Here is a 22,816-nt window from a genome sequence, read left to right as displayed (position 1 = left end):
CTCTGGCTAGAGAGGAAGATGTGACAAAAGGGAAGTCAGAAAACTTGGAGAATAAGAAGGACTTGACATGCCATGACAAGTTTGAAGATGGGGAGTACAGTGTGACAAGGAGTGCAGACAGCCTTAAGGAGCTCAGACAGTCTCCCAGCTGAGATCAGCAAGGAAGTAGAACCTCAGTCCTATAGCTGCAGAGAGCTCAGTTCAGCAAACTTGGAAGCGGATTCTTCCCAAAACCTCCCAGAAAGAGTCCAGATGGCTGATACCTTGATTTTGGCTTTGTGAAACCTAGAACAGAAATCAGCTGAGCTAACATGGACTTCTGATGGATATAGAGCAGTGAGATAATGCATTTGTGTTGTCTGCAGCTGTTAAATTTGTGACAATTTGTTGTGGCAGCAATAGAATACTAATACCGTATAGAGTACCATTCCTTCACAGGGAATTCAAAATCCTCAGAATTGGCCTCCCCCACACTTTTCTGGCTCTGTTCTGTTGTGTTCCTCCACATACTCCATGTTGCAACAACAGACGACATCTCATTGCTTCACTGACCCAAGAGCCCTGTGTTCTCAGCTGTGCTTTTGTTCATGAAAACTTAGATTGGGCCTTTCTCCTCCTTTCTACCTGGAACCGCCCTCCTCCTTGCTATGGTCTAGTGGATCTAGCAGTGGGGCAGTTTCAGAAGGTGAATTGTTTAGCGTGTGTAGGTATTGTAGTCGTCCGTTCATCTACAAAGTATAGAAAATAACACTTCATTCCACAAGTGTGTTTTCAATACCTCCTGTGTACCAGGAACTGGATATAAAGTGGTAAATAGCTTTCGAATAAAAGTATGATTGCTTGGCATTTCTTTTTCATAAGGTATGCTGTGGTAATAGTATTTTTGTTCCATGATCATTGGGAGACGCTGGTTAAGAAAGAAATAGAGGTGAAAATGAAACAGACCATGGACATAATTGACTCAGTTGATGATAACTCATTTTGAAGATGAAGAGGATTAAAGTGGAGAGAGAAAGAGGGGTTTGCCTAAGGCCATACACTTGGTCAGTGTTAAATCTGAAATTTAGGTCCCTTGACCCCAGACTTGAAACCAGTTTCTTTTCCACTATTCTTTGACTCCTCCATGTAGATGCTTAATAAAAGTCATAAACAGAAAAACTCAGAGAGTCTAGCATTTTCAGGTATCATTGAGATCAGTGTTGTAAACCTCCCACACCTGGTTTTAACAAGTGTAACAAAATACAAAGACCTTACATATGCTGCTGTGAAAACCTACCTGTCTTTAATGGTGTCCATGACCCAATAATTTTCACTCCTAGGAATATACCCAAAAGAAATGAGAGTATATGTCCACCAAAAGAGATGTAAAAGAATGTGCATAACAGCTTTTTTCTTAATAGCCAATGACTAGAAATAGGCCAGATGTCCATCATCAGCAGAACAGATGAATGTATTATTGTACAGGAGGGCATGGCAATCCTCTCCAGTATTCTCGCCTGGGGAATCCCATGGACAGAGGAGCCTGGCAGAGTACAGCCCATAGGGTCACAAAGAGTCATACACGACTGAAGAGACTTAGCACACACCCCTGTGCAGGCATTGAAGCACTACACAGAAATAAAATGATTTATTCTAAGCCCAACAGCATGAATGAATCACACAGATATAATGATGAGTGAAAAAAGGCAAATACGCAGGGCATATACTCTGAGATTCATATGAAGTTCAAAAACATACAAAACTAAGCTACAGAAATAGAAGGTATCAAAGTGGTAGCATCATGGTCTGAAAGTTGATGTCAGTTACATTGAAGCTGACAGAGTATTCAGGGAGGCTGGAATTGTTACCAATTTTCATTTTGATACTGATTGCTCATGCTAAGTTGCTTCAGTTGTGTCCAACTCTTTGCAGCTCTGTGGACTGTAGCCCGCCAGGCTCCTCTGTCCATGGGCTTCTCCAGGCAAGAATAATGGAGTGGGTTGACTCTTCCTTCTCCAGGGGATCTTCCCAACTCAGGGATCAAACCCACGTCTCTTATGTCTCCTAGCACCATCTGGAAAGTTGATATTTATTATGCAAGCACAGATCAATTAAGATCCATCAATCTATAAAAATTTGTGAAATTTAATTTAGCTATCCCTCTTTTTTTGAGGCATTCTTCTAAGGTTTACAATAGCTTTAATTTGTCAAGATCTATGAGTTTGAGTAAACTCTGGGAGTTGGCGATGAGCAGGGAAGCCTGATGTGCTGCAGTCCATGGAGTTGCAAAGAGTTGAACACGACTGAGCGACTGAACTGAACTGATCTTTAAATAATGTTATACCACTTTATATACAGTGTAAGGACCTTTTAACAGTACATTTCCATTTCCATCTTTGTGTTCTTGTTACACATTCTACTTCTGCATGTGTGATGAACTCCCATGATTCATACTATTGTCTTGCAGTCAGTTATTCACCTTGAGAAGCAGAGAACTACACTGACAAAAAAGGAACAGACTTCCTTCCAAGTCCAAGAGTATTTACAAATGCACTTTTTATGGCAAAATGTAAAGTGAAAGTGAGGTGCCTACAGGCATGGTAGACTATAACAACTTGACTCTAATTCAAATTAAGAAGTCTTTGAAGAAAAAAGTCATCAGAGCACAGGCTCAGTATTTGTGACACATGGGCTTAGTTGCTTCGTATCATGTGGGATCTTTCCAGATCAGGAATTGAACCTGTGTCTCTTGCATTGACAGGTGGATTCTTCACCATTGAGTCACCAAGGAAACCCAGCTGTCATTCCTTGCCTCTCTGTATAAAGTATATTGTTCCCCTCTGATTGCTTTGAAGGTTTTCTGTTCATCACTTGTTAGTAAGCTGATTATTATGTACATTGGTATGCTTTTCTTTATGTTTCTTCTGCTTGGGAGTCATTGAATTTCTTAGGCCTATAGGTTTATAGTTTTCATCAAATTTGAAAAACTGAGACTGAGGTGAGCTTCTGCAAAGTTGAGAAAGCTCTAGGTAAACTAGGACAAGTTGGTCATCCTAGATCCAGAGCACACTGTGATCCAGGGCTCATTTAGCCCCACTACTAAATTTTTGAAAACTCGACTCTTATTACAAAGTCTTTACACTTTACCTGGTGAGAACACACACTATCCCCAGCCCTGTGTGTGTTCTGGAGTATGAGTCTACTGTTTTCTGATAGTTCTGTCACTGGCCCTGAAACTTCTGTCACTGGCCCTGAGAAGTTTCCTTTCATGCATGCTCATAGCAGTACACAGCCAAAGACTTGCAGATCTGCCCAGAGGCCTTTTTCTGTGCAGTTGTATCTTTCCTTTACTCTGCCCTGCAAATTCTAGCCACCTCTGATGCTGCTGCTGCTGCTGAGTCCTGTCAGTCATGTCTGACTCTGTGCAACCCCGTAGATGGCAGCTCACCAGGCTTCCCCTGTCCCTGGGATTCTCCAGGGAAGAATACTGGAGTGGGTTGCCATTTCCTTCTCCAATGCATGAAAGTGAAAAGTGAAAGTGCAGTCGCTCAGTTGTGTCCAGCTCTTTGAGACCTCATGGACTGTAGCCTACCAGGCTCCTCCATCCATGGGATTTTGCAGGCAAGAGTACTGGAGTGGGTTGCCATTGCCTTCTCCAGCCTCCCTGATTTTTAACGTTTGATTCTTCAGCTTAGTGAGACTACTGGGCACTGATTGCATTCTCCCGCACCTGAAAACTGCCTCTAGGTAGTCAGCTAGGGCAGTCACAGAGGTAATTTCATGTGTTTCCTTTCTGCAAGGTCATAGTCCTGCAATGCCTGTTGTTCAGTGTCTGAAAACTATTAATGTATTTTGTCTGGCTTTCCAAGTTTAAGATGACAGTGTAAATATAGTCCCTTTTACTCCATTGTGGACTTAATTAGGCAGAAATCTTTACTCTTTATATTGTATGCCTTAATATTTTAAAAATTGTTTATGTTATAAATATTTGAAAAGGTTTCTCTTTTTCTGGTTATACCATTTTTTATGCATTTCAATTTACTCTCGCTAAGACAGTTAAATATTTGAATATAATAATGACAGCTGTTTATAGAGATCTTCCTCCTATGTATGTCTCAGCTCTGTGCTAGGTGTCTCATATACACTATCTTGAATCTTCACTAACAGTTTTAAAGCTAGATACCACTGATATTATTGCCTCCATTTTAGAGATGTCAAAACTGAGATTCTAAACAGTCAGTAACTTGACCAAAATCATCAGATACTGAGCAGTTACTTTTAAATGTAGTTTCTTTGAATATTTATTTATCTATACCACCATGCCTAGTATATAGTAAAGAGACATCACATTAAAAATAATTGGGACCAAAATGTTTTTGAGGTCAAAAGGTTAACTTACGCAGAAAATGAAAGAGTGCTCTATTTTGTGCGTGTGTGCGTATATGCATTGAAGTATGTGTTTGCTGAAGTGGATAAAGGAGCCTTACCTAAACCAATTGACATTCTTTGAACCCTGACGCCTTTGCATGCAATACTAAAATTGGATCCAATTTCCAAAATTATTTTATTACATTCCTAGGATTATTATAACAAATTACTACAACTTGTGGCTTAAAATAAATTATCCTCTCATAGGCCAGAAATTGGAATCAAGGTGTCAACAGATCTGTACTCCCTCTGAAGACTGTCCTTCCTTGCTTCTTCCACCTTCTAGTAACTCCTGTTGTTCCTTGGTTTTGGGGCAATGTAACTCCAGTCTCTGCCTCCATCTTCAAACAGCCTTCTTTCCTGGGTCCCTCTGTCTCCCCTTCTCTTCTTTTATAAATAGATCTTCTTATATTTAGGGTCCACTCTCATCTAGGATCTGAGAACCTTAATTATATTTGCAAAGACTCTCTTTCTATACACAGTCAAATTCACAGGTATCAAGGGTTGGGACTTGGACATATCTTTTAGGGGAATTGATTTAACCCACTACAGTCTATGAGAGCTCTCCAGGCCCTGATATTAAGGATTCTACCAGCAGGGTCATCCTGCTGTCTTGAAGGAGAGATGGTTGGATACTTCTATGTTCATTTCCATGGTTGTTGAAATTTTTAGAAAAATAAATATAGGAAAGTGCCCTTTCTTTGCTACTCCAGCTCTCTGTGCCTGGAGGCCTTTTTCTGTGCAGTTGTATCTTTACTCTGCCCTGCAGATTCTAGCTGCCTCTGCTGCTGCTGCTGCTGCTGCTGCTGCTGCTGCTGCTAAGTCGCGTCAGTCGTGTCTGACTCTGTGCGACCCCATAGATGGCAGCTCACCAGGTTCCTCTGTCCCTGGGATTCTCCAGGCAAGAATACTGGAGTGGGTTGCCATTTCCTTCTCCAGTGCATGAAAGTTGCTTGCTGTCCTATAACCCAGGAATCTACCTCCTATAATTACTCATAAACTATGACTAGGAAACAACTGCAGACACTCAGATCTGAACCAGATGAACTTCTGACTTGTATATCCAAGCCTGAGGGTGTCTTCTATCCAGGTATTTCTCTTTCCATTTGAGCAGCAAGATAGCCCCTGGGTCTTTGCCATCTAGTTGGAGACTTTACCATCCAAGATTCTGATTCATTCCTTTTCTTCACATATCTTGTGCCCAGCAATTCTGTGTTGCAGCTTTCTTTTTTCTCCACACAAGCAACAACTTTTCTCGCTAATTCTTCTTTGTAATCTTACCAATGAAATATCTTGAACATGATGGACTGAATTTTTAAGGCATTAGATTTAATTACTGGGTCATTACCACTGTTTACCAACCTGGCCTCATTACAGAGCTCTTTGCTTTTCACCTTTCCACAGCATAATGAGGTTATTAATTAAAACAAGAGACACAGGCACTCTGGATCTGCTTTAATGCCATCTGGGAAGATAGCTAGGTCTTTGGCCATAATTTCTGGTAAATGATTCCAAGGGGATACATCTAAATCACCATGAAATGATATTTCCCTTCAATGTAAACTTGTTTTTCTCTTTGAGTGGTTTATTTTTAGGTCCCTAAAATTCCCAGTTGCAGTCCACCTAATGCCTTATTTAGCTAAACAGTGGGGACAGTGGGGTGCTGCAGTTAAAAGACAGGCTGGAGCCAGACTGCCTGGGGTTAAATCCTGGCTCTGCTACCTACTGTGTGACAGTGTGCAAGTTATTTGATCTCTCTCTGCCTTGGTTTTTCATGTAGACAAGTATGAGGATTAAATGAATTCATACGTATAAAATGCTTAGGACAGTACCTGGCACATAGTGAGAGTTGCATGTATGTGAGCAGTTATTTTTATTCATTAAATCCAAAGAAATAGCTTTTGGGTTCTGTATAAGTCAGTGTATTATTATGCATTTTCTAGAGTGGGGTTACAGGTTGAATTATGTCTCCTAAAATTCATGTGTTAAAGTCCTAAGGCCCAGTGCCTCAGAATGTGACCTTAGTTGGACATAGGTATGTGGAGATAGGATCTTTACAGAGATAATCAAGTTAAAGTGAAGTCAGTAGGGTGGGTCCTAATCCAGTATGACTGGTAGAATGGCTACAGAGACTTGCATAGAGGAAAAACATACTGATAAGAGACAGAGAGAAGGTGACCTTGCAATGTGAAAAACTTGCAGCAGAGCCTTCTTGCTCAGCCCTCAGAAAGAACCAGTGCTGCCCACACCTTGATTTGGGACTTCTATCCTCCACAGCTGTGAGAAAGCACAGTTTTCTGTGTTTAAGCCACCTAGTGGGGTACTTTGTTATGGCAAACCTAGGAAATGGTTATAACATCAAGTCACTACCCCCAGGAAGCATATAACCTGGTAGGAGGGATGTATTCCATAGGAAAGGGCTTCCTAGGTGGCGCTAGTGTTAAAGAACCCACCTGCCAATGCAGGAGACATAAGAAACGCAGGTTTGATCCCTGGGTTGGAAAAATCCCTTGGAGGAGGGCATGGCAACCCACTCCAGTATTCTTGCTTGAAGAATCCTGTAGACAGAGAAGCCTGGCAGGCTACAGTCCATAGAGTTGCACAGAGTCAGACATGACTGAAGCTACTTAGCATACGCACATTCCATGGGAATAGCAACAGAAAATTTTAAAGCTTGCTCAACCAAATAAGCCAACAAAAAGATGCAGAAATGTCTAATAAAACACAAATGCGACACTGTAGTTGGCACATAAACATGAAGAATACTCCTTAGTGGGGACCGAAAAAAAGAGTACTGCTTATATCTCTTGTCTCTGCCCCTCTTTTGGTAACTATGGAGTTTCCCTATACCACTACCTCCTATCTCTCTCTCCTCCTGCTTGTCCACTCCCTTAAAGTTAGAGTACCTTCTTCTGCCTTCAAGGAGGTAGAAATTAGTAGTGCTGTAACCTTGGACATGTCACCATGCCTCTCTGCATCTCAGCTTCTTCATCTTTCAAAAAGAGAGATAAATAATATTACTAATTTCACTTGAGATTTAAATGTATATTTGGCATATATAATGTTATGAGTCATTGGCATCCCTAGTATTTTGTGAATCCTTATTGTTTTGCTTTCTCTTTTAGGCTGAATTCTCAGAGTTGAATCTAGCCGCCTATGTTACTGGGGGCTGTATGGTGGACATGCAGGTCATGAGAAATGGAACCAAGGTTGTGAGGTAAGGAAGACCATGGTGCAGAAAACCTTCATTCCAGAGGTGTGTATGAAGTACCTTCAGAGCCAGCCCCTCTGTTCGTTGCCTGTAGCCTAACTCCTGTACTGCACATGCTTTCATGTGTAGAATGTATGCTTCCAGAGAGTTTAGGTGTTATTGCACGTTAATGACTAATGGCACAAATAATATGGGGAAGCAGCTGAGTACCCTGGAATGATCCCTGGGCTTGGAGAAAGAAGACTTGGGTTTCATTTCTGACTTTGTGGCTCTGTTCAGTAATATTATTTACTCTCTCTTGCCCTCTGATTCTCATCTGCCACATGATGATAGTGAATATGAAAGTATAAGGCAAGTATGTGAGAACACCCTATTGTTAATAATTATAAAGTGCTGTACAAATTTGAGATTTTTTAAAATAAGCTGCATCCTGCTTCCAGCAGTAGGGAAAAATAAATGTTCAGAGACTCCCTTCTCAGGACATCACACCTAAAAGTACTGGATATAATATTCCCGCCCACCCACCCAAATCTGTAATATATGCTGAACTAGACGGGACATGAGGGAATTCTTCAGAAGCTCAGAAATGTCAAGAAAGGATAAATCTGGAGGAGCAATAAAGAGCATATTAAAACATTTCTATCTAGTTAAGTACCGAGAGAATGATACAGACCAGGTCTTGTGAGGATTCAGATGGAGAAGAAATAGGATTCATATTTGGGAAAGTAGAGACAATAGGAATAAATTTGAGGAAAAGGTGGTATTTGTTCTAATGGGCATTCTGTGTGTTTTAAGAATAGGGAACAGTTCTTGTACAAACAAAAAAAAAAAGGGAGGATGTTTAGGAAATTATGGTAATTCAACTAATTCAGCCATTATTTACTGAGTACCTGCTGTGTGCCAAGGAAGACATTACGTGGCTTCCTATTTCCAATAATGGTAGACCAATTCTGGATTATCTGGAAACAGCTTCAAAGCTGGTTGTAAATAATGATACCTTCAAAGCCATCAAAGAGTTGTCATGGTAGTAAGAACTTTCCAGGAAGAGAATGATGGGGAAGTAGAAATCCAGAGAGAGAAATGAGTACAAAAGCTTCATTTTTGCTGTGAGTATTGCTAAGTTCAACAAACTTGAAAATTGGTTTTGATAGTCTAGCAGGGGCAAGGGAGAAAGAAATCAATACCCCGGGTTACTTAGGATGTAATGGTAGGGCCTCCCCCAAATAAGCTGAGACCTCAAAGGAACTACATCTCAAGGTAAATGTGAACCATAGGTATATGAGTCCTCATAAGTAACTGCAGCTTGCATTGCACTTTGATTGACCTTCCAGGGAACTTCAAGCATTAATCTTAATTTATGGTAATCCCAGACATGCAAGAAGTAAAAGCAAATCCTGTGTAGTGGAAGGCACTTTCATCCTAGGCTTCAAATAATTATTCAGATCATTTTTTGTGTAATGGTTAGCACATAGTAAAAAATAATAAGGCATAGACACCATGAATGAGAAGAAAGTGAAAGTGAAGTCTCTCAGTCAGTGTCCGACTCTTTGCAACCCTGTGGACTACAACCCACCAGGCTCCTCTGTCCATGGGATTCTCCAGGCAAGAATACTGGAATGGGTTGCCATTTCCTTCTCCAGGGGATCTTCCCAACCCAGGGGTCTAACCCAGGTCTCCCGCATTGCATGCAGATGCTTTAACCTCTGAGCCACCAGGGAAGCCCATGAATGAGAAGAAATAGGAAATATAGACAGCAGAAAAGATATTCTCAAAGACACCATATATTGTAATGATCAGACACACATTCTTAAAAGAAAAAAATCCTACATATTAAGTTGAAAAAAATCAGATTGAAAGATGTCCGCAAGGAATCAGTTCAGTTCAGTCGCTCAGGCGTGTCCGACTCTTTGTGACCCCATGAATCACAGCACGCCAGGCCTCCCTGTCCATCACCAACTCCCGGAATTCCCTCAGACTCACCTCCTTCGAGTCAGTGATGCCATCTCATCCTCTGTTATCCCCTTCTCCTCCTGCCCCCAATCCCTCCCACCATCAGAGTCTTTTCCAATGAGTCAACTCTTCGCATGAGGTGGCCAAAGTACTGGAGTTTCAGCTTTAGCATTATTCCTTCCAAAGAAATCCCAGGGCTGATCTCCTCCAGAATGGATTGGTTGGATCTCCTTGCAGTCCAAGGGACTCTCAAGAGTCTTCTCCAACACCACAGTTCAAAAACAAGTCTTCGGTGCTCATCCTTCTTCACAGTCCAACTCTCACATCCATACATGACCACAGGAAAAACTGTAGCCTTGACTAGACGGACCTTAGTCGGCAAAGTAATGTCTCTGCTTTTGAATATGCTATGTATAGGAAACTATAAAAAAATGGCAGAACAAATTTTATTAAAATCAAAAAGAACGTCTAGAAAGGAAAACTATAATAACCAACATTATTAGAAGTGTTGTGTTTAATGACATATTAAACAGCATTGAAAAGGTGTTAATGAAGTGAAAGTATTTTATGAAATAAGGCAAAATAAAAATATTCACAAAGACCTCACTGAGGGAAATTGTAAAGTATGTACTTCAAGAAAAAGAAAATGATCTCATTATAACATAAAGCGGCAAGAAGATGTGAAGAGCAAAGAAGGTGGAAATGTTAATAAATGTAATCTTCAAAAAACAGTAGTAATAATATCTTACGGATTTGAAAAATATATGAAGGATTAAAATATACCACAGTAAGTAGATTCTGGGGTTAAATAGAATTAAGATATTTTGAGGCCCTTGTAGTATCAGAGAGGAAAGTCAATATATTGATTATTAATAGGCTTCAAGAAGTTAAAAATGAAAATTAAAGAATTAAAGAATAATTAAAGGTTATCTCTGTGGTAATTACTAAAAACAGAAATGAAATGTAGTACTTAAAGGTGATAAGAGAAAAATAGAAATAATAAGAGAAGACAAAAGGAGAAAAGCCAGTGCAGAACAGGTATTATAAATAACACAACTAATGTGATAAATTTAAATCAGTCCAACAGGCTGATAATCTGAATGGTGTGTATAGCAGTACTGGTTATTAAAATACTGAAATTTTTCTATAGAAGTTGGTAAATAGTCCCTCACCTGAGCCCACTGAATGTCTTCAGCCACCCTTAACCATAGATGGGCAGGGACATTGGACTGCTCTTTGTTCCTCAGTTCACAACACTTCTGTCCCCCATGTCATATCCTTGTTTCTCCCATGGTCAGAGGACACCCAAACATTGTAGGGGAGATTCACCCTTGGAAGCAGTAGTGGATTCAAGTTGTTGTTGTTGTTGTTCAGCCACTAAGTCATGTCTGACTCTTTGTGACCCCATGGACCGCAGCACACCTGGCTTCCCTGTACTTTACTATCTTCCAGAGTTTGCTCAGATTCATGCCCATTGAGTTGGTGATGCTATCTAACCATCTCATCTTCTGTTTACCCCTTCTCCTTTTGCCTTCAGTCTTTCCTAGTGTCAAGGTCTTTTCCAGTAAGTCAGTTCTTTATATCAGGTAGCCAGAGTATTAGAGCTTCAGCTTCAGCATCAGTCCTTCTAATGTTCAGGGTTGATTTCCTTTAGGATTGACTGGTTTGAGCTCCTTGCTGTCCAGGGACTCTCAAGGGTCTTCTGCAGCACCACAATTTAAAAATGTCAATTCTTGGGTGCTCAGCCTTACTTATGGTTCAACTCTCACATCTGTACATGACTACTGGAAAAACCATAGCTTTGGCTATATGGACCTTTGTCTGCGAAGTGATGTCTTTGCTTTTTAATATGCTGTCTGGGTTTGTCATAGCTTTCCTTCCAAGGAGTGAACAACTTTTAATTTCGTGGCTTTAGTCACCATCTGCAGTGATTTTGGAGCCCAAGAAAATAAAATGTGTCACTGTTTCCACTTTTCCCCATCTATTTGCTATGAAGTGATGGGACTGGATGCCATGATCTTAGATTTTTGAATGTTGAGTTTTAAGCCAACTTTTTCACTCCTCTTTCACCCTCATCAGGGGCCTCACCAGGGCTTCCCTGGTGGCTCAGATGGTAAAGTGTCTGCCTGCAATGCAGAAGACCGGGTTTGATCCCTGGGTTGGGAAGATCCCCTGGAGAAGTAAATGGCAACCCACTCCAGTACTCTTGCCTGGAAAATCCTATGGACGGAGGAGCCTGGAAGGCTCCAGTCCATGAGATCTCAGAGTCGGACACGACTGAGCAACTTCACTCACTCACTTCCCTCTCATCAAGAACCTCTTTAGTTCCTCTTTACTTTCTGCTATTAGAGGGCTATCATCTGTGTATCTGAGATTGTTGCTATTTCTCCTGGAAACCTTGGTTCCAGCTTGTGATTCATCCAGCCTGGGGTTTCACATGATATACTCTATATAAGTTAAATAAGCAGGATGACAATATACAGCCTTGTTTTACTCCTTTCCCAATTTTGAACCAGTCCATTGTTCCATGTCAAATTCTAAGTGTTGCTTCTTGACCTGTATACAGGTTTCTCAGGAGACAGGTAAGGTGGTCTGGTATTAACAGCTCTTTAAGAATTTTCCACAGCGTGTTGTGATCCACACAGTCAGAGGCTTTAGTGTAGTCAATGAAGCAGAAGTAGATGTTTCTCTGGAATTCCCTTACTTTCTCCCTTGCCTAGAATCAGAATATCACACTGTTTAGGAGGGAGAGCCTGGGACCCAAGCCAAGTCAGTGAGAATTCATGTGAGACCTTTGCTGGAATTCTTGGGTGACAAACATATTTGTTCTGCTGGGGCTGCTGAGCCAGTGGAATGGTCTCCTGGGCTGCTGGTGGCCATGGCTGTTTGTCCTGGAGGGAAGGATCTGCTAAGAATGAAGCAAAAGCAAAGGAAAACACAGCAAAGACAGAGAATAAGAGTCAATGACCTGATGATGTTATTCAAGGCCTTGACTCCAAGCTCATCTCCAAACTAGAGCCAGACAAAAAAAAAAAATCCTTTTTGATGAAGCCAGCTTGACTTGCACATACAGAATTCATGAATTTTATCTACGTAACCCATACTTTGTAGCATTTCCTATGTGCTAGGCACTGTCCCAAGCACTTAACATGTATTGGCTCATTTCATCCTTTCAACAGCCCTGTAAAGTGTGTACTATTATCATCCACATTTTCCAGATGAGAAGACTGAAGTTGGGTAATGGAATCAAGGTCTCCAGCCAGTAAGGGGGCAAAACTAGGATTCAGGCCTAGGTACTTGGTCCCATAGTGTTTGTGTCACCACTTACTGGACTGCCTCTTTAACAAGGGGAAGACTGTTTTGTAGTTAGAGCTGCTTAAAGAGGCAGAAAGAGCTTCCTAGGTAGTGCTAGTGGTAAAGAACCTGCCTGCAGGAGACAGGAGAAACACAGGTTTGATCCCTGGGTTGGGAAAATCCCATGGAGGAGGGCCTGGCAACCCACTCCAGCATTCTTGCCCAGGGAATCTCATGGACAGAGGAGCCTGGCAGGCTGTAGTCCATAAGGTTGCAAAAGTTGGACACAACTGAAACAACACAGCATGCATGCACACAGAGAGGCATTAAAGGAGTATACATTATGAGTAGTACAGAAAAATACCATTAGACAAATATCGAGATCAAAGAATCTGAATTTTAGACAGTGGGAACTTAGAAAAATAAGAAGATGCTCATTATTAAAATGAAAACAAAATTGATGAAAGAAGTGAAAGTGTTAGTCACTCAGTCATGTCTGATTCTTTGTGATCCCATGTACTGTAGCCCTCCATGATCTTCTGTCCTTGGAATTCTCCAGGCAAGAATACTGGAGTGGGTAACTGTTCCCTTCTCTAGGGGATCTTCCCAACCCAGGAGTGAACCAGGGTCTCCTCCAATGCAGGCTTTTTTTTTTTTTTTTTACCATCTGAGCCATCATAGAAGCCCCTGTAAAACTGATAAAGGTAAGTGTTTGGTCAGATTAAGAATGCGTCCCTGGTGGCTCAGATGGCAAGGAATCTGTCTGAAATGTGGGAGACCTGGGTTCAGTCCCTGCGTTGGGAAAATCCCCTAGAGAAGGGAACGGCTACCCACTCCAGTATTCTTGCCTGCAGAATTCCATGGACTGTATAGTCCAGGGGGTTGCAAAGAGTCAGACACGACTGAGCAACTTTCACTTTCACTTTTCAAGGATACTCTAATACTGTAATGGTGGTGTGTAAATAACTTTTAAGTCTAGTAAAAAGGTTAAAAGGCAAAAGTGTTAAAAATAACAATAGCCACAATGATTCATTAATGAATATACAAAATAAAAAGATATAAATTATGGCATCAAAAACATAGACTATAGGGAGGGGCAAGTAAAAGAGTAGTTTTTATGTGGAAATAAAGTTAGGTTGTTAAGTTGATAACTTAAGATAGACTGTTGTAACTATAAAATGTTTTATGTAAGCCTCATGGTACCCATACAAAGAAGGCAGTGGCACCCCACTCCAGTACTCTTGCCTGGAAAATCCCATGGGCGGAGGAGCCTGGTAGGCTGCCGTCTGTGGGGTCACACAGAGTCGGACATGACTGAAGCAACTTAGCAGCAGCAGCAGCATGGTACCCATAAAGCAAAACCCTATAGGAGATACACAAAACAGAAAAACAAATAATTCAAAGCAAACTACTACTAAAAAGTAGGCTTCTCAGGTATTGCTAGTAGTAAAGAACCTGCTTGCCAGTGCAGGTAGATATAAGAGATCCAGGGTTCGATCCCTGGGTTGGGGAGATCCCCTGGAGGAAGACATGGCAACCCACTCCAGTAATTCTTACCTGGAGAATCCCATGGACAGAGGAGCCTGGAGAGCTGCAGTGCATAGGGTGACAAAGAGTTGGACACATCAGAAGCAACTTAGCATCCATGCATAGAAAAGTATCAAATCATGAAGGAAATCAGCAAAGGAGAAATAAAGGAACAAAGAAACTGCAAACCAACCAAGAAACAATTAGGAAAATGGCAGGGTTTTCGCTGGCAGTCCCGTGCTTAAGACTCCATGCTCCCAATGCAAGGGGTGAAGGTTTAATCCCTGCTCAGGGTACTAAGATCCCACATGCCATAGAGGATGGCCTAAGAAAATAAAATAATAAACAAAATGGCAACGATACTTTAAATAATTACTTTAAATATAAATAGATTAAATTTTTCAATGAAAAGACATAGGATGACTGAATGAATTAAAAAAAAAAAAGATGCTGCCTAAAAGGGACTCACTTTAGCTTTAAAGACATACTTAGACTGAAAGTGAAGGGATGGAAAAAGATATTCCATGCAAACAGGAACCAAAACAGAGCAGGGGTAGCTGTGCTGATTTCAGGCAAAATAGACTTTAAGTTAAAAACTGTAATAAGAGACAAAAGTGACATTATACGATGAAAAGGCAATCTATTTAGAGGATCCAACAATTGTAAATATATATGTGTCCAACATTAGAGCACGTAAAAATGTGAAGCAAATATTGACAAATATGAAGGGAAAAGTAGATAGCAATATCATAATAATAGAGAACTTCAAGACCCCACAGTCATCACTGGATCATTCAGATAAGAAATCAATAAGAACATTAAGCCTGAACTATCAGTTCAGTTCAGTTCAGTCGCTCAGTCATGTCAGACTCCTTGCAACCCTATGAATCGCAGCACGCCAGGCCTCCCTGTCCATCACCATCTCCCGGAGTTCACTCAGACTCACGTCCTTCGAGTCAGTGATGCCATCCAGCCATCTCATCCTCTGTCCTCCCCTTCTCCTCCTGCCCTCAATCCCTCCCGGCATCAGAGTCTTTTCCAATGAGTCAACTCTTCGCATGACGTGGCCAAAGTACTGGAGTTTCAGCTTTAGCATCATTCCTTCCAAAGAAATCCCAAGGCTGATCTCCTCCAGAATGGACTGGTTGGATCTCCTTGCAGTCCAAGGGACTCTCAAGAGTCTTCTCCAACACCACAGTTCAAAAGCATCAATTCTTCGGTGCTCAGCCTTCTTCACAGTCCAACTCTCACATCCATACATGACCACCGGAAAAACCATAGCCTTGATTAGACGGACCTTAGTCGGCAAAGTAATGTCCGTGCTTTTGAATATGCTATCACTTGGTCATAACTTTTCTTCCAAGGAGTAAGCGTCTTTTAATTTCATGGCTGGAGTCACCATCTGCAGTGATCTTGGAGCCCAAAAAACTAAGTCTGACACTGTTTCCACTGTTTCCACTATTTCCCCATCTATTTCCCATGAAGTGATGGGACCGGATGCCATGGTCTTCAATTTCTGAATGTTGAGCTTTAAGCCAACTTTTTCACTCTGCACTTTCACTTTCATCAAGAGGCTTTTTAGTTCCTCTTCACTTTCTGCCATAAGGGTGGTGTCATCTGCATATCTGAGGTTATTGATATTTCTCCCGGCAATCGTGTTTCTTCCAGTCCAGCATTTCTCATGATATACTTTGCATATAAGTTAAATAAGCAGGGTGACAATATACAGCCTTGACGTACTCCTGTTCCTATTTGAAACCAGTCTGTTGTTCCATGTCCAGTTCTAACTGTTGCTTCCTGACCTGCATACAGATTTCTCAAGAGGCAGGTCAGGTGGTCTGGTATTCCCATCTCTTTCAGAATTTTCCACGGTTTATTGTGATCCACATAGTCAAAGGCTTTGGCACAGTCAATAAAGTAGAAGTAGATATTTTTCTGGAGCTCTCTTGCTTTTTCCATGATCCAGCGGATGTTGGCAATTTAATCTCTGGTTCCTCTGCCTTTTCTAAAACCAGCTTGAACATCAGGGAGTTCACGGTTCACATGTTGCTGAAGGCTGGCTTGGAGAATTTTGAGCGTTACTTTACTAGCATGTGAGATGAGTGCAATTGTGGGGTAGTTTGAGCATTCTTTGGCATTGCCTTTCTTTGGAATTGGAATGAAAACTGACCTTTTCCAGTCCTGTGGCCACTTCTGAGTTTTCCAAATTTGCTGGCATATTGAGTGCAGCAGTTTCACGGCATCATCTTTCAGAATTTGAAGTAGCTCAACTGGAATTCCATCACCTCCACTAGCTTTGTTCGTAGTGATGCTTTCTACCCAACAGACATACACAGAACATTCCATCCAAGAGCAGCAGAATATGCATTCTCAAGTGCATATGGAACGTTCTCCAGAATAAATTATATGTTAGGCACAAAACAAGTCTTAACAAATTTAAGATTAAAGTCATATCAGATATTTGTTTACACCACAGTTATAAATAAATAAATCACAGGAAGAAAACTAATCTAAAACTAAAAATAAGTCTACACATTAAAGGAAACCAACAAAATGAAAAGGCAAGCCATTTTTCTAAGGGGTTAATATCCAAAATATATAAAGAACTCATAACAACTTAATAGCAGAATGAAATAACCTAATTTCAAAAATGGGTAAAAGATCTGAGCAGACATTTTTTTTTTCCAAATGAGATATATAAATGGCCACTGGTCTATGAAAAGCTGCTCCACATCACTAATCATCAGGGAAATGCATATGAAAACCACAATGAGATACTGCCTCACACCTGTTAGGATGACTGATATCAAAAATCAAAAGATAAGTGTGGTTGACGATGTGGAAAAAAGAGAATCCTTGTGGATTGTTGGAGGGAGTGTAAATTAGTACAGCCATTATGGAAAACAGTATGGAGTTTCCTTGAAAAATTAAAAATAAAGCTATTGTATGACCCAGAAATCACACTTCTGGGTCATATCCAAAGGAACTAAGATCATTATGTTGAAAAGATCCCTCTACTCCTATGTTTATTGCAACATTATTCATAGTATCCAAGGTGTGGAGACAGTCCACATGTCCATCAGTGGATTGATGGATTTACAAAGTTACATATATGTATGTTTGTGTGTGTGTGTATAAATGTTATCCAGCCTTAAAAAAGAATGAAGTCCTGCCATTTGCAATAACATGGATAGACCTAGAGGACATTATGCTAAGTGAATTAAGTCAGAGAGATAAATATTGCATGATCTCATTTATATGTGAAATCTAAAAAATTTTCAATTATAGTAACAAAGAATAGAATGGTGGTGACTAGTGTCTGGTCAGTGGGAGGAATGGGGAGATGTTTGTCAAGGGGTTTACACTTTCAGTTATAAGATGAATAAGTTCTGGAGACCTCATGTACAGTGTTCTGACTATAGTATATGTATAGGTGAAGGTGAAGTCGCTCAGTCGTGTCCAACTCTTTGCGACCCCATGGACTTCTCCGTCCATGGGATTCTCCAGGCAAGAGTACTGGAGTGGATTGCCATTTCCTTCTCCATATGTATATGTATAGTATACTTGAAATCTACTGATTATATCTCAAGTGTTTTTTTAGCATACAGAAAAGGGTTAAGTATGTAAGGTGATAGATATGTTAATTAATTTGATCATGGGTTTCATTTCATAATGTATGCATATATCAAACCATGTTGTACATCTTAAACACATCACAAAACACACCGTGCACCCTAAACATATGCACGTTTTCGAAGAAAGGGGCAACACTTGAATTTGAATCCAGGTCTCTGATTTTATGCCAAGTGAGTTCCCAGATGTCTTTAAATCCACAGCACCAGTCCTGTTGAGCCCACCCCAGGCTGACTTGAGTGGACTCTGGGTCTGTGCAGGAAACAGCAGGAAGTAGAGATTTCTCCTGGGTGCTGAGTATGGCTTAGACTCATCTAGGGTACAGAATATGTGTTGCTCTCCTTCAGAAATCTGTTGCTCAGATATGAGATTCTGTCTCTCTCTGCTTTTTCATCTATAAAAGTTGATTGTATTACTTTACATAGTTTCAAAAGAATTAAATGAGATGTTATATGTGAAAGTTTGTTCATTCCTTCATCCCACAGGTGTTTATTAAGGGCCTATTCTATGTTCCAGGCTCCATTTCAGATATTAAGAATTGTATCAGACAGGCACTAGGCAGAAAACAGAATACACCCCCAAATAATTTAAATAAAGAGATTTAATGAAGCAATCACTTATAGAAGAATATTGGGACTCAGGGAACATGGGGCATCCAATAACAACAGCAAGAAGCCATTATCATCATTAGGGATGAAGGGACAAGGAGAGGAAGTAGAATTAATAGACTCAGTCTGGAAGGTTTCATCTATACTTGGGCAGGAGAGCCATGTAATTGAAGCGGTAGTTGTCAAGGAACTTAACTACCTCCAAGGTCTTGGCACTGAAGCAGGGTGGGCACTAGAAAGAAGCACCGTTGCCCTCCAGTTTCCTGCTTGGGCCTCATTTTGGCCCAGTGAGCAAAAGAGCCCAATAGAACTATCCACAGAGTTCAGTCTCCTGGGGCTCAGAGCAGGGCAGTGAAGAATGGGGTGGGGGCAGGCGGGTGCCAGAAGAGAATAACTCTCTTAGGAATCTCCGGTAAACAAAACAGCCCGCTTCTCTGCTCAAGGCCAGGTTCTACTAGTGCTTTGTAAATGGTAAAGTATTACACATGAATTGGCTAAATCATGGGTAATTGTAGTAATTAAATTGATAGCACCCTTTACTCTGGTTTCTGTCAAACACCCAAACTAAGAGTGAACTGCCAGCCAGCTCGAGGTGCTCAAGAGCAACTCCGACAACCCAGGTTCTCAGTAAAGCTGCGTAATTGTATTTAGAGAGCAGAGCAGGGGCCGTTCCAGGGCATGTTAAGATTCATGCTTTGCGGATGGTTGTGGCCACTCTGGGCCCAGATTCAAGCCGGGCTTCACAATGGAGCAACAAAAAGGGCAGCCGTGTCCATACAGCCAGATGGGATTCAAAATACAGGATAGGAGAAACCGAGAGTGAGAAACACCCAAGGAGGCAGACGTTAATGAGGCCCCAGCCTAATTACACAAGCCCAGCCCTCAGTGTCCAGCATTAGGCAACACTAAATTACAGGCACCCGTTCAAACCACGGCGGCTGATAATGTGTCTCTGCTCATTAGAAGGTCAGACCTCAGAGAGGGTTGAAGAGAGGGAGCCAGCAAGCGTAAGTACACAAGAACTTGAGGAGAGGCACTGAAGACTCAGAAACTACCCCTGTACCCGCTCTAGCTTTAGTGTTTCCAGGGAGAATGTTTGGGGCAAGATGGAGATGTGTGGGCCTGGCCCAGAGGAAAAGTGACTTTACAGAATCTTAGAGGTCCCGAGTTAGAAGAGTCCCTTAGAATTTTCTGTGCGTCCTCAGTTTACAGACCGGCAAGTTGTGCCCCTGGGGTCAGGGAGGAGGATGTCTTGTCCAAATCATCCTGTTGTGTTAGGATCAGTCCTCCATCCTGAACCTCTGTCCTGAGAATTCTCAGACATCTCATCAAAGAATATTATAAAATCATGTTTATTTCACACATAATTGCTCAAAGTCTTCTGAGCTTCCTGAACTTGGAGTTTCAAATTCCGGATATTCATTCATGCAACAAATATTTGTTGAGCAAATTTAGAGTGCCAGGTACCCTCCAGCAAATTACAAAGAGCTCAGTTTCTGCTCTCTCTTCTTGGTGCCTGTGTCTGTTTGGAAAAATGTTTCCTTTAATTCTCTTAAGTGGCTACACACTCACTGAACTTTCCTCCTTTCCTTTCTTTCACTCATTGAAGATTTTCCAGGCACAGAGGATATAATAGTGGACAAGACAGACAATAGTTTTTGTAGAGCTGAGATTTAAGCTACAGAAACTGACAACAAATTAGAAAACAAATATGCAGTCTAATGGCAGGTTGTGAGCAAAGGCTGAAGCCCAAGAAGAGTTCAAAGGTGATTGGTATTTGAGGTGAGTGATCAGGAGAGGCTTCTTGCAGGAGTAGACCTGCGTAGAAACCTAAATAATGTGAGCAGAGGAAGCCATGTGGACTTGGGAGAGGCGCTGCCCTCTCTCTCTCTTGACTCTGAATGGATGTGCACACAGGGTGTGCACCAGTGTGAGCCAGTGCACACACTGGCTTTGGGGCCAGAAGAGGTCAAGGAGGAAGGCGAGACCCCCATCAGCCTGGTTTACCCTCGTGCCTTTTTCTGCCTTCTTCCGCAAAGTTGAATTTTGCACCCCTGCTCTTTGCAAAGAAGCATCTAGGACTTGCCCAGGTAGGTGGCTTCACAGCCGAAAGTCCCCTTACCGGGGCAAGGCAGACCACCTGGGGTGGGTCTCAGCTCTCCCTGCTGCAAGCTGAGAGGCCCTGAATTAGTGTCTCCACCTCCCCAGCTCTTGGTTTCCCCATCTGTAAAGTGGGGAAACCCACTTAGTTCCAAGAGTGAAACACATGAAGTGGGTAGGACTGTGTCTGTACCTTTCAGGGACAATCTTTGTACCTGCTCTTCCTTTCTCCTGAAGCACTCCACAGATGTCACTACGACACACACTCTTACTTCCTTTGAAATATCTGATCAGATGCTACCTCCTCAGAGAGGCCTTGCCAGACCATACCATTCCCACAGTCGAAGCTCAACTATGTAGTTTTTTCCTTCAGGCAGTTGTCACTGCCTGAAACTGTGGATAGGTAAATAAATAGATGGACGATATATAGATGATTGATAGCTAATAGATTAGATACACTAATACAACATGTTAATGTAATATTATTATATAATATAAGCTACTAAATACCAACTGTAAGCTTTAGGTAATTATTTTGGGCATGCATGCATGTGTGCTGAATCTCTTCAGTGGTGTCCAAGCTTTTGCAGCCCCATGGACCGTAGACCTCCAGGCTCCTCTGTCCATGGGATTCCCCAGGCAAGAATGTTGGAGTGGGTTGCCATGCCTTCTTCCAGGGGATCTTCCTGACCCAGGGATCAAACCCACATGTCTTACGTCTCCTGCATTGGCAGGTGGGTACTTTACCACCCGTGCCACCTGGGAAGCACATTAATAATGTTAATGTTATAATTATTATAATGTGTATTATATTAATACAATCTATCAATATTATTTATTGATTATGTAATGTATTGATTATATTACAGATATAGATAAGGTATGCTATTATGTAATTTATTTTATTGTATTGTTTTCTAGAAGAGAAGACCCTGTAGGCGGGGACTTTGTTTTGCTTTCCCTGTATTCTCAGCCCCTAGAACAGTGCCTGTCGCATATCAGTTTCTCAGTAACTATTTGTTCAGTGAATGAAGGAATGAAATAGCCCTTAACTAACGGCTCTGTGTTCCTGTCTTTACTGCTCATCCCTTACTGTGATCGCTTCACGAGATTAGTAATTGCTATTTACTTCTCATGCCTCCCACTGGCTAGACCTTCCTCGAGGATCAGGTTAAGGACTGTTTTTTTAAGTGGTACCCCCAGCGGCTGGCACAGTGCCGAAATCTTTGCTGAAGGCATTCAAAACTGACCGACTCGTCGAATGAATAAGAATCCCACAACTTTGCAAAATAAAAAGCTCACCAGTGAGAGGACTCCAGCCAGCTTGCACCAGGCATGGACTTGCTGACCAGCACACCGCCCACCGCGTTCTCTCCCCGGGAGGGGATGGGGTCTGGGAGGCCAGAGACAATGAGGCATTGAGGGTCCCGGCGGAGCAGCCCTGGAGGGGGAAGGCCCGGTCTATCTCATCGTCCAGGGCCTTTGCCCTCAGCACTGCAGGAGAAAGCAGAATCCCTGGGGACTTGCAGAGGTGGGGCGTGGGAACGGGAAGAAAGCAGCACAAGAGAGAGACAGTGAGAGCCTGTAAAGAAATGCCAGGCTCCGCTGCCCATGCGCCTCTAGCCAACAGGCCAGCTGCGGATCTGCCAATTCCCCCAGGAGAGGGAGCGGTGCACTGATGGGGAAAAACAGTGTGGCTCCCACTTCCCAGGATCATAGAACTGGGGACGAGAGACCTGGGAGGCCCTCGGAGAGCCCCTGCCCTCCCCACACGCACCTTCCTTCCCCCTTGCTGCTGCCACTCCCAGGAATGGCTCAGGTGCTGAGTCCCACTCCGCCCTCCCAGGCACCTGCTCCCAGCCTGGCCCTATCTACGGGGGAGAAATTGCCCAATGTTCACTTCACCTTTTTGACTTGGGCATTCTGTTTCTCATTCAGAAACAATCACCTTTTACTAACCAGCTGCTGAGTACCTGGGAACTTCTCAGTGGCAGGTAATTTGATCCCCTTTTTGAATGAAATGAAGGGATACTTTCTGAGAAGGGTAGGGCCTAGGTCTATGGTCACACAGTGAATGAGCAGGAGT

General features: G+C 42.0%; 1 protein-coding gene across 2 annotated transcripts in view; it reads left to right on the top strand.

The window, feature by feature from the left end:
- SYN3 (synapsin III) overlaps window positions 1-22,816 on the top strand; it is a 490,317-nt gene that overhangs the window by 84,003 nt on the left and 383,498 nt on the right. For both annotated transcript variants that reach the window (XM_069585265.1, XM_069585264.1), the window contains exon 4: window positions 7,533-7,624. In XM_069585265.1, the coding sequence (XP_069441366.1) occupies window positions 7,533-7,624 (92 nt within the window). The remainder of the gene's footprint in view (window positions 1-7,532; window positions 7,625-22,816) is intronic.

This window comes from Ovis canadensis, chromosome 3 (genome assembly GCF_042477335.2).
Source record: "Ovis canadensis isolate MfBH-ARS-UI-01 breed Bighorn chromosome 3, ARS-UI_OviCan_v2, whole genome shotgun sequence".
NCBI classification, from domain to species: Eukaryota; Metazoa; Chordata; class Mammalia; order Artiodactyla; family Bovidae; genus Ovis; species Ovis canadensis.
Note: the sequence above shows the minus strand (reverse complement) of the source record. Positions and strands in the feature narration are given on the sequence as shown.